This window comes from Narcine bancroftii, chromosome 5 (assembly GCF_036971445.1).
Source record: "Narcine bancroftii isolate sNarBan1 chromosome 5, sNarBan1.hap1, whole genome shotgun sequence".
Taxonomy (NCBI): domain Eukaryota; kingdom Metazoa; phylum Chordata; class Chondrichthyes; order Torpediniformes; family Narcinidae; genus Narcine; species Narcine bancroftii.
Genome location: NC_091473.1, coordinates 194207725 through 194221049, shown reverse-complemented (window position 1 = coordinate 194221049; position 13325 = coordinate 194207725). Strand labels below are relative to the sequence as shown.

General features: G+C 47.5%; 1 protein-coding gene across 3 annotated transcripts in view; it reads left to right on the top strand.

Moving 5' to 3' along the window:
* kcnn3 (potassium intermediate/small conductance calcium-activated channel, subfamily N, member 3) overlaps nucleotides 1-13325 on the top strand; it is an 84940-nt gene that overhangs the window by 21339 nt on the left and 50276 nt on the right. For 2 of the 3 annotated variants that reach the window (XM_069940542.1, XM_069940543.1), the window contains one exon: nucleotides 4716-5134. In XM_069940542.1, coding sequence (XP_069796643.1) covers nucleotides 4716-5134 — 419 coding nt within the window. Of the gene's footprint in view, nucleotides 1-1233; nucleotides 1296-4715; nucleotides 5135-13325 lie in introns of those variants that run through there. The other variant, XM_069940544.1, reaches the window with a different exon arrangement.

Genomic DNA, 13325 nt, shown 5'->3' with positions numbered 1-13325 from the left:
TAAACTTAACTGACCTTGCCTCTACCCCGATCTTGGACCTAGCACGTTAACTGCTTCTCCTTCTTGCCTGGTCTTGCCTGACCAGCCGGGTATTTTCTCTTCATATATCAGATTTCAGGCACCTGAGATTTTTATGTTCATTTTAATTTCTCCTTTTGACCTTGAGCAAACTTTAAAGAATATTTTGATGTTTGATGTGAAACGCAGAGTCTGTGCTGACGCTCCGCTCCCCAGCTATCAGTGGTTTGTAAAGCCTTAGCAACAATCTGGAAATGTTTACTCCTATTATGCGATGCACTGGATTGTACAACCACAAGAACGAGTCCTTCCACCCAGCGCATCTGCAAATTGAACCATGCCCAGCTCGTTGGACAGGTCCATCCCCTTCCCTTTCCCTCACCTACAGCACGGTCCCATGACCAGACACATCTTCCCCTCTCTGCCCACCATTGGGACTGCTCCCTCTGTGACTCCTTCGCCCACTCATCCCCCCACCAATCCACCCCCCTTCACTTTCCCCTGCAGCCGCAGGAAGCACCACCCTGTCGCCCACACCCCCCTCCCTCGCCACCGTTCTGGGCCCCAAACTATCATTCCAGGTGAAGGAACACTTCATTTTTGTATCTGCGGGAGTCATCTACTGCATCCGGTGCTCCTGCCACTTTGGAGTGACTGGACGCAGACCGGGAGATCGCTCCGCTGAGCGCCTCCGCTCTGTCTGCACCAGTGACAGGGACCTACCTCCCAGCGGGTGACCATTTCAGTTCTGCCCACCTCTCTCCCGTGCCGACATGTCTGTCCATGGTCTCATGGGCGGCCAAACCAGGACCACCCGTAAATTGGAAGAGTAACACTTGATTTTCTGTTTGGGCCCTGTCTAACCTGACGGACTTCCCCGGTTTCTGCTGCCCTAGTCCCCGTTCCCCCTCTCTTCCCCCTCCTTCTGTCTCCTTTCCTCCATGCCCTTCCTTCCCCATTTCCAGAGCCATCCCCCCTCCCCCCCCATTGGCTGCTGTGCCCTCCCTCCCTTCTCCACCTATTACCTCCTGCCTGTGGGCCTGTGCTCCTCCCCTGCCCCTCCCCCTCACTATTTTGTCCGGGCGTCTGCCTTCATGTCACCCTGACGGAGGGCTCAAGACCGAAACGTTGGTTATGTGTCTTTATCTCTGCTACGTAAAGTTCGCTGTGCGACCTGCTGAGTTCAGCGAAACCTGGAAGTCCGCAGAAGCTGTGATTGTCGTCAAAACACAGCGACACTGGAGGGTCTCGACCCAGTCTCACAGCGTCTGTAGGAGGTAAAGATGTATCATCGATGTTTCGGGCCTGAGCCCTCCCTCGAGGAATAAGCAAAGGAGGTGGCGCGTGGTTGGCGCAACACCAGCCATCAGGATCAGGGTTCGGATCCCATGCTGACCGCAAGGAGTTTGTACCCATGTCTGAGTGGGCTTTTCCAAGGGGCTCTGGTTTCCTCCCATCGTTCAAAGACATACCAGGGGGTGGGGTGAAGATTAATGGGGTGTAATTGGGCAGCACGGACTCGTGGGCTGAACTGGCCCGTTACCGTGCTGTATGGCTACATTTTTTTTTTAATTTAAACAGGAAGGGGTCAGAATAAAGAGAGTGAAGGCTGGCGAGGAGGGGAAATTCCCTTCTGTTCCCTGCCTGGTGCGTCGCTGTCGTGTCTGCTCTGCAGCCTGTCCTGGCACTGCACTCCAGGCATTACCTCTCTGTGTCCAAAAAAGAACAACACGCTCTACACTCCTCCTTTAACCTCTCCTTTGTGACATTGCCAAACAGGACCAACTGCCGACCCTCTTGAAATTTTCCACCAGATCGTGCCTTGGCCTCCAGCACCCCGGGGTGGGGGGGGGGGGAAATTAAAAAAAACAATCCATGTGTGTCCAGCTCTGGCTAATGCTGTCGAATCCAGGCAACTGCCTGGTTTCAGTCGTCTCATTGCAGGGAGGATGTGGAGAGACCAGGATGTGGCCTGGTCTGGAAACGAAGTCTGACGGGGCATGTTCTGGAAGGATGAGGTGTGGCCCAAACGAGGGTGCTGTGATAGGAGGACCGTCATCCGGATTCCTTCCATTACTGGGCACCGAGGGGCTGAGACCGAGGGGAAGGGGTAACAGCAAGGTGCCACAGATGCAAAAAGAAAATGAACGCGGCAAGAAGGAGGTGGAAGGTGTGGAGTGGAGATTTGCCTGGAAGTCTCCTTACGAGGCAAGGTCGGCAAAGCAGGGCCTTTTCTCTCTGGAGAGTCGAAGGATGAGAGAAAACTCCAAGATCGTGAGACGCGTGGATAAGGTGGTCGGTCAGTGCCTTTCTCCCCCAGGATGGGGGTAGCAAACATCAGAGGACATCGGTACAAAGGGAAAGGGAGGAAAGATGAGGGCAGATGTCAGGTTGTTGTAACGCGGGGAGGTGTGGGGGGCTTATACAGGCACACGGACGAAAGACAAACAGAGGGTGATAGGGTAGGGGGGGTTTAGTACCTTTTTTAACCCTTAGGAAGGAATATATGGGTAGGCACAACATTGAGGGCCAAAGGGCCTGTACTGTGCTCTATGTCACGGAGAGCAGGCAGCAGTTTCCATTGCTAACCCACTCCAACATCAACTTCTGTGAGCACGTATATTTATACAGAGACAAACTAGCTGGTTCCAGAAAACAGGATTACCTCATGGAATAAACCCGTTGAAAACTAAATCAAGATCTTTACTGCAATTTTTGTATCAAAATCTTAGTTTTATCCAACATGAAGCAGAGAGCGTCAATAACCATTGTTAATGTCCTTGACTATAAGGATAAAACTTAGTTTCTAAATAACCTGGAGAAAAATGCATCAATATTCACTGTTCATTTCACCAGCCACTGTTACTCCCTTGATGACTGTTCAGGCTTAACTTTTAAATAATGTCTCACTGAACAGACGCTGAAATAAAACGAGCTGTTGGCCAACTATGTCAATGCCTTTCACAGAGTGACAGAGTCAATAGAACCAGAGAACATTACAGCCCAGAAACAGGCCTTTTGGCCCTTTTAGCCTGTGCTGAACCATTTGTCTTCCTAGTCCCATTATCCTGCTCCCAGCCCGTTCCCTCCCAACCATGTACCTGGCCAAATTCTTCAATGTTAAAATTGAGCCTGTACTCACCACTTCAACTGGCAGCTTGCTCCACACGCCCACCACTCTCTGCGTGGGTAGAGGGGGAAGGGAGGGGAGAACTGGAAATGGGGAGGGGAAAGAAAAGACGAGCAAGCTAGCAGAAAGCAGAGGAATCGATATTAATGCCATCTGGTGGGAGGGTGCCTGGACGCAAAATCAGGTGTTGTTCCTCCATTTGGAGGGTGGTCTGGGTGGGATGGTGCACAAGGCTATGGACAGACACGTGAGAGTGGGAGTGAGACACAGAACTGAAATGGTTGGGTACTGGGAGGTCTCTGTCACTGGGGCAAATGGAGTAGAGGTGCTTAGTGAAGCGATCTCCCCAACTGGGACCAATCCCTCCGATTTAGAGAAGGCCACAAAGGGAGCACTGGATGCAGTAAATCAGTCCTGTGGATACACATCTATGCATATAAGTAAATCAGTATTGTTTCATGAATATAAGGATCTCCGAGGGTTAGTGTGAGGCGTTCCTTTGGTCGTTCAGCATTCTCACTGCCTGTGGGAAGAAGCTGTTCCTCAGCCTGGTGGTGCTGGCTCTGATCCTCTTGTATCTCTTCCCTGACAGGAGCAGCTGAAAGATGCTGGGTGGAAGGTGGAAAGGGGGTCCTCAATGATTTGCCTAGTCCCACTGACCTGCGCCATACCTCTCCCATCCATGTACCTGTCCAAATTCTTTTTAAATGTTAAAATGAGCCCGCATTCACCACTTCAACTGGCAGCTCGTTCCACATTCCCACCTCTCTCTGTGTGGAGTTCCCCCTAACCCTTTCCTCTTTCACCCTTAACCCATGTCCTCCAGTTTGTATCTCACCTACCTTCAGTGGAAAAAACCTATCTACATTTACTCTGTCTATCCCCATAATTTTAAAGACCTCTATCAAATCTCCTCTCATTTGTCAACACTCCAGGGAATAAAGCACTAACCTGTTTAACCTTTCCCTGAAACTCAGTTCCTGAGGTCCCGGCAACATCCCAGTAAATCTTCTCTGCCCTCTTTCCATCTCATGGATATCTTTATGTTTTTGAATATTTTATATTTGAGTTTCCTTTATTCCGAAGGGGTGAAATTCTATCTGTGCTGCAGACAAGGTTTCTGTGCCCTAACCGACATGTCACGTTTCCTTTTTAAATCGTCCGTGATTTTCTCCAGGGGAATACAACTCTACATTCATTGTGTAATATTTAGCTGGGAGTCGGACTTCCACGTGACTGCTGTACATTTCCTTGCCACTGCCACAGCGACCTTAACAAACTGGATTTGGTGTCTGGACAGTTTAGAACTCGTGTCCATAATATGCCCCAGAAGGTGCAATTCCAGATCCTGTGGAAAATCCACCTTGGTCATTTTATTTCAGTCCCCCAGAAGGATCTCACCCTTGTCCGCAGCCGGGTTGAATGGATAAAGGTTCCAATCTCCACACCGCACCGGATTTCTGATTTGGATTTATGCAATTATTGTGGTGTGAGTTGATGCAGCAAGTTGGACGGCTTCCATAAAACTTCTTCCACTACCTGTCAGATCCGTTGTTCTTTGTTTCAGCTATTCATGATAGACAATGGAGCAGACGATTGGAGGATTGCCATGACGTACGAGCGGATATTTCTCATCAGCCTGGAGATGGCGGTGTGCGCCATTCACCCCATCCCCGGCCACTATAGTTTCCACTGGAAGGCCCGCCTAGCATTCACCTACACTACGTCAGAAACCTGGGCGGACGTGGACATCATCCTCTCCATCCCCATGTTCCTCCGCCTCTACCTCATCGCCCGAGTCATGCTCCTGCACAGCAAACTGTTCACGGACGCCTCGTCGCGGAGCATCGGTGCGCTGAACAAGATCAACTTCAACACCCGCTTTGTCATGAAGACCCTCATGACCATCTGCCCCGGCACTGTGCTGCTGGTGTTCAGCATCTCGCTGTGGATTATTGCAGCCTGGACGGTGCGCGTCTGTGAGCGGTAAGGCCCTTCCACGGGCGGGGCAGGGCGATGGGGGGGGAGGAGACGCGAGGGGATTGGAGCATGCCCAATGCCATGTCCAAATCAAATCAAACGTCTGCTGGCTGTAGTAAAACACGAAAGTCCGTGGACACCGTGATTGAAGTAAAAACACAAAGCTGGAAAAGCTCTGCAGATTGCACAACCATATAACCATATATAACAATTCCAGTATGGAAACAGGCCATCTCAGCCCCTCTAGTCCACACCGATTTAAATGGAACTCCACTAGTCCCACCTATCCGTTCCCTAACCATAACCCTCCAATCCCCTCACATCTATGCACTTATCCAACCTCCTCTTAAGACAAAATTGACCCTGCTGCAACCACCTCTTCCAGAAGGTCATTGCACTCAGCCACCCCTCTCTGAGTGAAGAAGCTTCTTCTCATGTTACTTCTAACATCTTGCCCCTGACTTATGACCCCTCATTCCAATCTCACCTACCCTCAGGGGGAAGAGCCTATTCACATCTACTCTGTCTATCCCCCTCATAATTTTAAACACCTCTATCAAATCCCCCCCTCAACCTTCCACACTCCAATAAATACAGACCCAGTCTACCCAATCTTTCTCCGTATTCTAGATCCAGGCAACATTTTACTAAATCTTCTCTGCATCCTTATTGATATCCTTCCTATAATTTGGGGCCCAGAACTGCACACATTATTCCAAATTTGGCCTCACCAATCCCTTGAACAGTGTCAATACCACCTCCCAGCTCCTATATTCTCTGTTTTGCTTTATAAAGGCTAGCAAATCCAAAGCCTTCTTTACCACCCTATCTACATGAGAATCCATTTTCAAAGAACAATGAATCGTGATTCCAAGATCTCTTTGTTCCTCTGCATTCCTCAATGCTCTCCCCTTCACTGCTTTCAGCCTACTCTTCTAAACAGTTCAAATCCTTCTGCAGTCCTCGAAAACCCTCCTCACTATCCACAACTTACTTTATATTTTAAAATTAAGACATGCCACCCAATTTAGATTTCAGATTCAGGCCTGGTCAGAGGGAGCCGGGGAAGGAAGGTAGAGAATCTTTTTTTAGGGCAGTACCATTGGCGTAGCCATTAGCGCAACACCCGCATTACAGTTAGCGTTACAGCGCCAGCGATCGGGACCAGGGTTTGAATCCTGCGCTGTCTGTAAGGAGTTCTCCCTGTGTCTGCAGGGGTTTACCCCAGGGGTGCTCGGCTCTGGTTCCCTCCCACCGTTCAAAACATTCCGGGGGTTGTAGGTTAATGGGGTGTAAATTGGGTGGCACCCAATTAATAACCCTCCATACGTTTTGAACTGGAGCACCCTGGAAAACCCATGCAAGCATGGGAGCATGTGCAAGCTCCCTACAGACAGCGCCGGATTTGACCTCGGTCACTGGTGCTGTAACAGCGTTGCACTCACTGCTACTGTAACCATGCTGCCCCTGGCAAAGATAAAGATATTTAACCGACGTTTCGGCCTTGAGCCCTTCATGAAGGCCTGAATGAAATATAGGCAGGCGTCTGAATAAAATGTTGGGGTGGGAGGAGCATGGGCCCACAGGCAAGAGGCAGATAAGGGAGGGAGACCACAGCAGCAAACAGGGGGCGGTGGGGGGGGTGGCTCTGTGAATGGGGAGGGAAGGGGGTGGAGAGCTGGAGGAAAGATGGGGAAGGGAGGGGGAAGGGAGAGCGGTCTAGCAGAAACCAGAGAAGTCCACACTGATGCCGACTGTGATTCTGCCGACGGCCATGGTGTCATCGGCAAATTTGGAGACGGCATTTGAATTGTGCCTGGCCACACAGCCATGGGTGCAGAGCAAGTAGAGCAGCGGGCCTGGGGTGCACCTTTGCTGATCATCAGTGAGGAGGAGATGTCATTACCAATTTGCACCAGCTGTGGACTTCCAATGAGGAGGTTGAGGATCCTGATGCAGAGGGAGATGCAGAGGCCCGGGGTTTTGGAGCTTGCTGACCAGTGCCAAGGGCGTGATTGTGTTGAAGGTTCAGCTGTAATTGATGAAAGCAGCTTGATGTACAGGTTCGTGTTATCCAGGTGATCCAGGGCTGAGAAAAGGGTGAGTGATACTGCATCGACAATGGAACGATAGTGGCGGTAGGCACGTGAGGAGGAGGCGTTAGTTCTGATCCATGCTGACCCTCTGCATCTGGATCCTTGACTTCCTCATCGGAAGACCACAAGCAGAATATATACACTCACACATATACTGTACACATGCACGCGCACACACATGTACACACTCACACATACTGTATACATGCGCGCACACATATGTACACACACATACACTGTATATATGCATGCACATACACTCACATGCATACTGTATACATGTGCAAGCACACATGTACACACATAAACTATATACATGCATGCTCACTCAAACATGTACACATATACTGTATACATGTGTGCTCACACATACATGTACACACATATCTACTGTATACATGCATGCGTATGCACATGTACACTCACACACATATACTGTATACATGCGTGCTCACACATACATGTACACACATATACTGTATACATGCACGCGCACATACATGTACACACATATACTGTATACATGTGTGCGCACATACCTGTTCACACACACATATACTGTATACATCCATGCTCACACATACATGTACACACTCACACACAGACAGAAACTCGGCCTTTCCTCCTTGGAGCGGCAGAGGGTGAATTGAGGTGGTTGAGGTGTATACGATGATGAGATACATTGATCGTGTGGATAGTCAGAGGCTGAAATGGTGGCCACAAGAGGACATGGTTTGAAGGTGCTGGGGAGTAGGGACAGAGGGGGTCAGGGGTACGTTTTTTACGCAGAGAGGGGTGGTTGCATGGAACAGGCAAAGGTGATGGAAGCTGATATGAATGGGCCTTTTAAGAGACTTTTGGATGTTACGATGTAGACAAGCAGCAATAGAAATTCACCAAGATGATGGTATTTTAAAAACAATAATAATTTTTATTATTGACTATTAATAACATAACACTTGTGTGTGTGTGTGTGTGTGTGTGTGTGTGTGTGTGTGTGTGTGTGTGTGTGTGTGTGTGTGTGAGAGAGAGAGAGAGAGAGAGAGAGAGAGAGAGAGAGAGGTCCCAAACCATTACAGTTTAAGCATAATTGTGTAAAGCTAATTTTTTAAGTTCAATCTCAGAAATATTTTGTGTTGAAACTCAGAATCTTTACTGTTGTTCTCAAAATTCACGACTTCTTGTAGAGTTGTTTTCAGAGAATTGTTTCGTCATACGAATGATTTCCCCTTCTTGCATGGAAGTTGCGAAACCTATTTTACACGTTGATTTCACACCCAGGGAAGGGTTACATGAAGTGACCATTTAAAAACAGATACAATAGAACTGCCCTCTTTGGACAAAGAGACAGCGAAGTGGTTCTTTCTTTTCAAAACCATGACAAGGGGAAGGCAACACAACAGAACCTCTCTCACTAAAGGCTATTGCATTTCTCCCTTCAGTTGATGAAGATGCCTTCTTGGAGGCATAATCACATGACATGACATCCACTCCTGGTTCTGTTTGAAGTCTCATCTCTTCCAAAAGTATAAGTTGATGATTCCGATTTGTCTGCACAGTTCACACGCGGATGGCTTTGTGTGCACACAGATAATTTTTTTGGAATACTTTATTTACAAATTTTAAACCACTATAAAATTACATTATATTCAATTATAACTTTTTTTTAATTATTACATTGTACCGGGTTGTGCGTGAGTGGAGAGAAAGAACTGAGACAGGCAGTGAGCTCGTTTAGCTCAACTGATTTACTTTGAAGAGCACGCTGCTACCTTTAAGGCCATCCTCAGCTCATCCCTCACATCATCCCAGAACTTACGTCACACTGATGTAAGTGCTACCCGCACCTCCAGTCTGCACTAGAAGAGGAGGAGCCGCAACGCCATCTTTTCCGTGGCTGCCCCACTGACCACGCGTGACAAGCGGGGCCATTCGCCGCTGCCAATTGTGCGCGTGCCAAAACTGTTCACCACCATTGGGTGGGACGAGCGGTCGGGGTCAGCCAGTGGAGACATTCACAGAGTAAAGTCGCGCCATTGGTGTCCAGTTGGAGGTCTTAGAGCTGTGATTGTCATTCTGAAACTGTGGGTCTCGGGATCATCCTCGCACGATGGCGGCGAACGGTTTTCGACACGCTACAACATGCGATAACATACCCCCTCAGTTTATGCTTAAACTGTAATGGTTTGGGACCTCTCTCTCTCTCTCTCTCTCTCTCTCTCTCTCTCTCTCTCTCACACACACACACACAAGTGTTATGTTATTAATAGTCAATAATAAAAATTATTATTGTTTTTAAAATACCATCATCTTGGTGAATTTCTATTGCTGCTTGTCTACATCGTAACATCCAAAAGTCTCTTAAAAGGCCCATTCATATCAGCTTCCATCACCTTTGCCTGTTCCATGCAACCACCCCTCTCTGCGTAAAAAACGTACCCCTGACCTCCTCTGTCCCTACTCCCCAGCACCTTCAAACCATGTCCTCTTGTGGCCACCATTTCAGCCTCTGACTATCCACACGATCAATGTCTCTCATCATCGTATACACCTCAACCACCTCAATTCACCCTCCGCCGCTATAAGGAGGAAAGGCCGAGTTTCTGTCTGTGTGTGAGTGTGTACATGTATGTGTGAGCATGGATGTATACAGTATATGTGTGTGTGAGACATCCCCCTCAGCCCACGCCTAAAAAAGACAAAAAAGGAAGAAAATCCGGAGAATGGCAAATAAAATCTATTGGAGGTTACCAAGAAGTGAGGTCTTCAGAGAGCTAATCATACATGCCAACTAACGTTTTGTCATTATGGGCTCCAAATTTTACAAAAAACATGATACTTATCTCGCATTAGTTTTCTCTCAGTTCTGCGTCCCATCTTTCCAGGCCTAAATCTATTTCGGACTTTTCCTAGAACCTGCTAAAGCAGTTAGTACAAATTCAATCTGACAAATATTCAAATTTAATTTTGGGCCTCAAAACCTTGTTATTACGCAGTAAAAATAACACCAGATCCTGTGGGAATTTGACCCCCCGCCCCCCCGTAATTCGTCCCAAAAAAAATGATCTACCCCTAACCAAAGTGGTCACCTTATCTAAGGAAGGATGTTCTTGCACTGGAGGGAGTGCAGAGGCGATTCACCAGGCTGATAACTGGAATGGCAGGAATGACTTATGAGGAAAGATTGCACAAATTGGGATTGTACTCGCTGGAGTTTAGAAGATTGAGAAGAGATCTCATAGAGACATATAAAATTCTGGCAGGACTGGACAGAGTCGATGCAGATGGGATGTTTCCAATGATGGGAAAATCCAGAACCCGGGGCCATGGTTTGAGGATAATAGGCAAACCATTTAGGACCCAGATGAGGAGGAATTTCTTTACCCAGAGGGTGGTGAATCTGTGGAATTCATTGCCACAGAAGGCAGTAGAGGCAGGTTCATTGAATATATTTAAGAGGGAATTAGATATATTTCTTCAGTATAAGGGTATTAAAGGTTACGGAGAGAAGGCGGGGACGGGGTACTGAACTTTAAGATCATCCATGATCTCGTTGAATGGCAGAGCAGGCTCAAAGGGTCGAATGACCTATTCCTGCTCCTATCTTCTATGTTTCTAAAATTGTCTATAATTTGAGGACATTGGAAAATTGAATGAGAAGAAAGGTTCCAATCTCAGATCAACCTCGAAAACATAAAGTTCCTTTTCTAAGAAAAATATATATATATATAATTTTAACTTAAAGATTAATAATAGCACAATTCCGTCACTATATTTATACACACACTTACACACAGAGATTTAATATGATTGAAATTATGTCCCCGCATTCGAGACTCTCCGATGAAATTAAATTATAAATTTAGACATACTACACAGTTACAGACCCTTCTGGCCCATGCTGCCCAATTAGCCAACGGCCCCTGTAAATTTTTGGAAGGTGGGAGGAAACCAGAGCACCCAGAGGAAACCCATGTGGACATGGGGAAGACATGCAAACTCCTTACAGACAGCTCCACAATGGAACCTGGATTGCTGGCTCTGTAATAGAATTGTGCTAACCGCCACACTTACTGTGCCGCCTATACTCCATCACAGCCCATCGATAGAACATTATAGCACAGCACAGGCCCTTTGGCCCACAATGTTGTGCTGACCCATATACGCTGACCAAAAAAAAACAAAACTCCTCCTACCTCATAACCCTCTATTTTTAATCCAGCCATGTGCGTGTCTAAAATCCCCCTAATGTTCCAGCCTCCACCACCACCCCTAGCAACGCATTCCAGGCCCCCACAACTCTCGTGTAAAAAATACTTACTTCTGTTGATTCCCCTAAACTTTCCTCCCTTCACTTTATACACATCCTCTGGTGTTTGCTATTCCCACCCTGAGAAACGGGCACTGGCTGTCTACCTTATCTGTGCCTCTCATAATCTTTTAGGCCTCTATCAAGTCTCCTTTCATCCTTCTACACTCCAAAGAGAACAGTCCCAGCTCTGCTCACCTTGCCTCGTAAGACTTACTTTCCAATCCCGGTGACACCCAGGTAAATCTCCTCTGCCCCCTCTCCACAGCTTCCACATCCTTCCTGTAACAAGACGACCAGAACTGAACACCAAATTTGAAATGTGTCATCTCTCCGGAGACTTACCAAGCTGCCATGTTACCTCACAACTCCTGAACTCAATCCCTCAACTAATGAAGCCCAACATCCCATCAGGCTTCTTAGCTGCCCAATCAGTGTGCGTGGTGACCTCGAGCAATCTGTGGATTTGGCCCCCCAAGGTCTCTCACACTGTATCCGACTATTATCCATGTACAGGAAGATTCCACCTTACAAACACTCACTTTACAGAAATTTGCTTATACGGACTTCACTATCCAAAAGAAATTTGAATGGGTTTTTTTTTAGCTTTTACGAAAATACCCTTCAATAGTAGTGAATGGCTTAACGCCATTTCGGCCTGAGAAAGGTTTCACGGGGAACACTCTAGCTTGACCTTCCCAAAGTACATCGCTTCACACTTCTGTGGATTGAACTCCACCGGCCCAATGCTGCTTCCTGATGTGTACATCTCCTGATGCCCCTTTAAATTCTGAAGAAGACAAATCGACCTTCTTCAGTTCAGGAGATCTCACTCCAGCCCTGCTCATTAGCACGTTGTTTTCCATAGTCACTTGCTCTCCATCTATCACCCTTAGGCACCCTATAAATAAGGATTTTTTAAATAAAATCCCTTTACAAGCAGTTTAATTCATTCCAACAGTCCCTGAACTCTCGTTTCTCTATCATTTTTTCCCCAGTGATGACAAGGTTCTAGAGTCATAAGACCACAGCATTGTCTCTACTTCCTAAAGACTGCATTCAATTTGTATCGGGAATCAAATTATATTTAAGGAACAAAATGAGGTGAATTTTGTACTTCAGGTAATCCAAAGCCCGATGCGGTTGAGACATGATAAGTCATGATCACCTTCACTTAGGAGGGAGCTTGAGAGGTTCTTGAGGCAAGGAGACCTTAGTGCAGTCTCCACCAAGCCCCAGATCCATTAGTTGAAGCCCACACACGGATCACCGCGCATACGTTTCCAGCGTGAGGCGCAGGGCAGGCACACGCTGCCGGCGATGCTAATGCGTGGACCTGGGGTCCTCTGATGTGGACGGATTAAGGCAGTGGTCCCCAACCTTTTCCTTTCCACTCACGTCCCACTTTAAGTATTCCCTAGGCCATCGGTGCTCTGTGATGAGAAAGGGATTGCTTAAGGTGGGATATGAGTGGAAAGAAAAAGGTTGAGAACCACTGGGTTAGGGTTAAAGTTAGGGTTAAGGTACCAACCGGTTTTGTAGTGTCTGTAGAAGGTAGCGATACATCACCGACGTTTTGGGCCTCAGCTCTTCCTCAAGGTGTGAGCAGAAAAGAGGCAGATGAAATTGTGAAAAAGGGAGGTGGCCTTTCCATTCACTTCTCCGGTTTCCATTCGACGCCCCCATCGTCCCTCATGATTTTTCCTCAAACTCACATGCCTTCTCTCTCTCTCTCCCTCCTCCTCTCTCCTTCCCTCTCTCTCTCCCTTCTTCTCTCTCCCTCCTCCCCTCT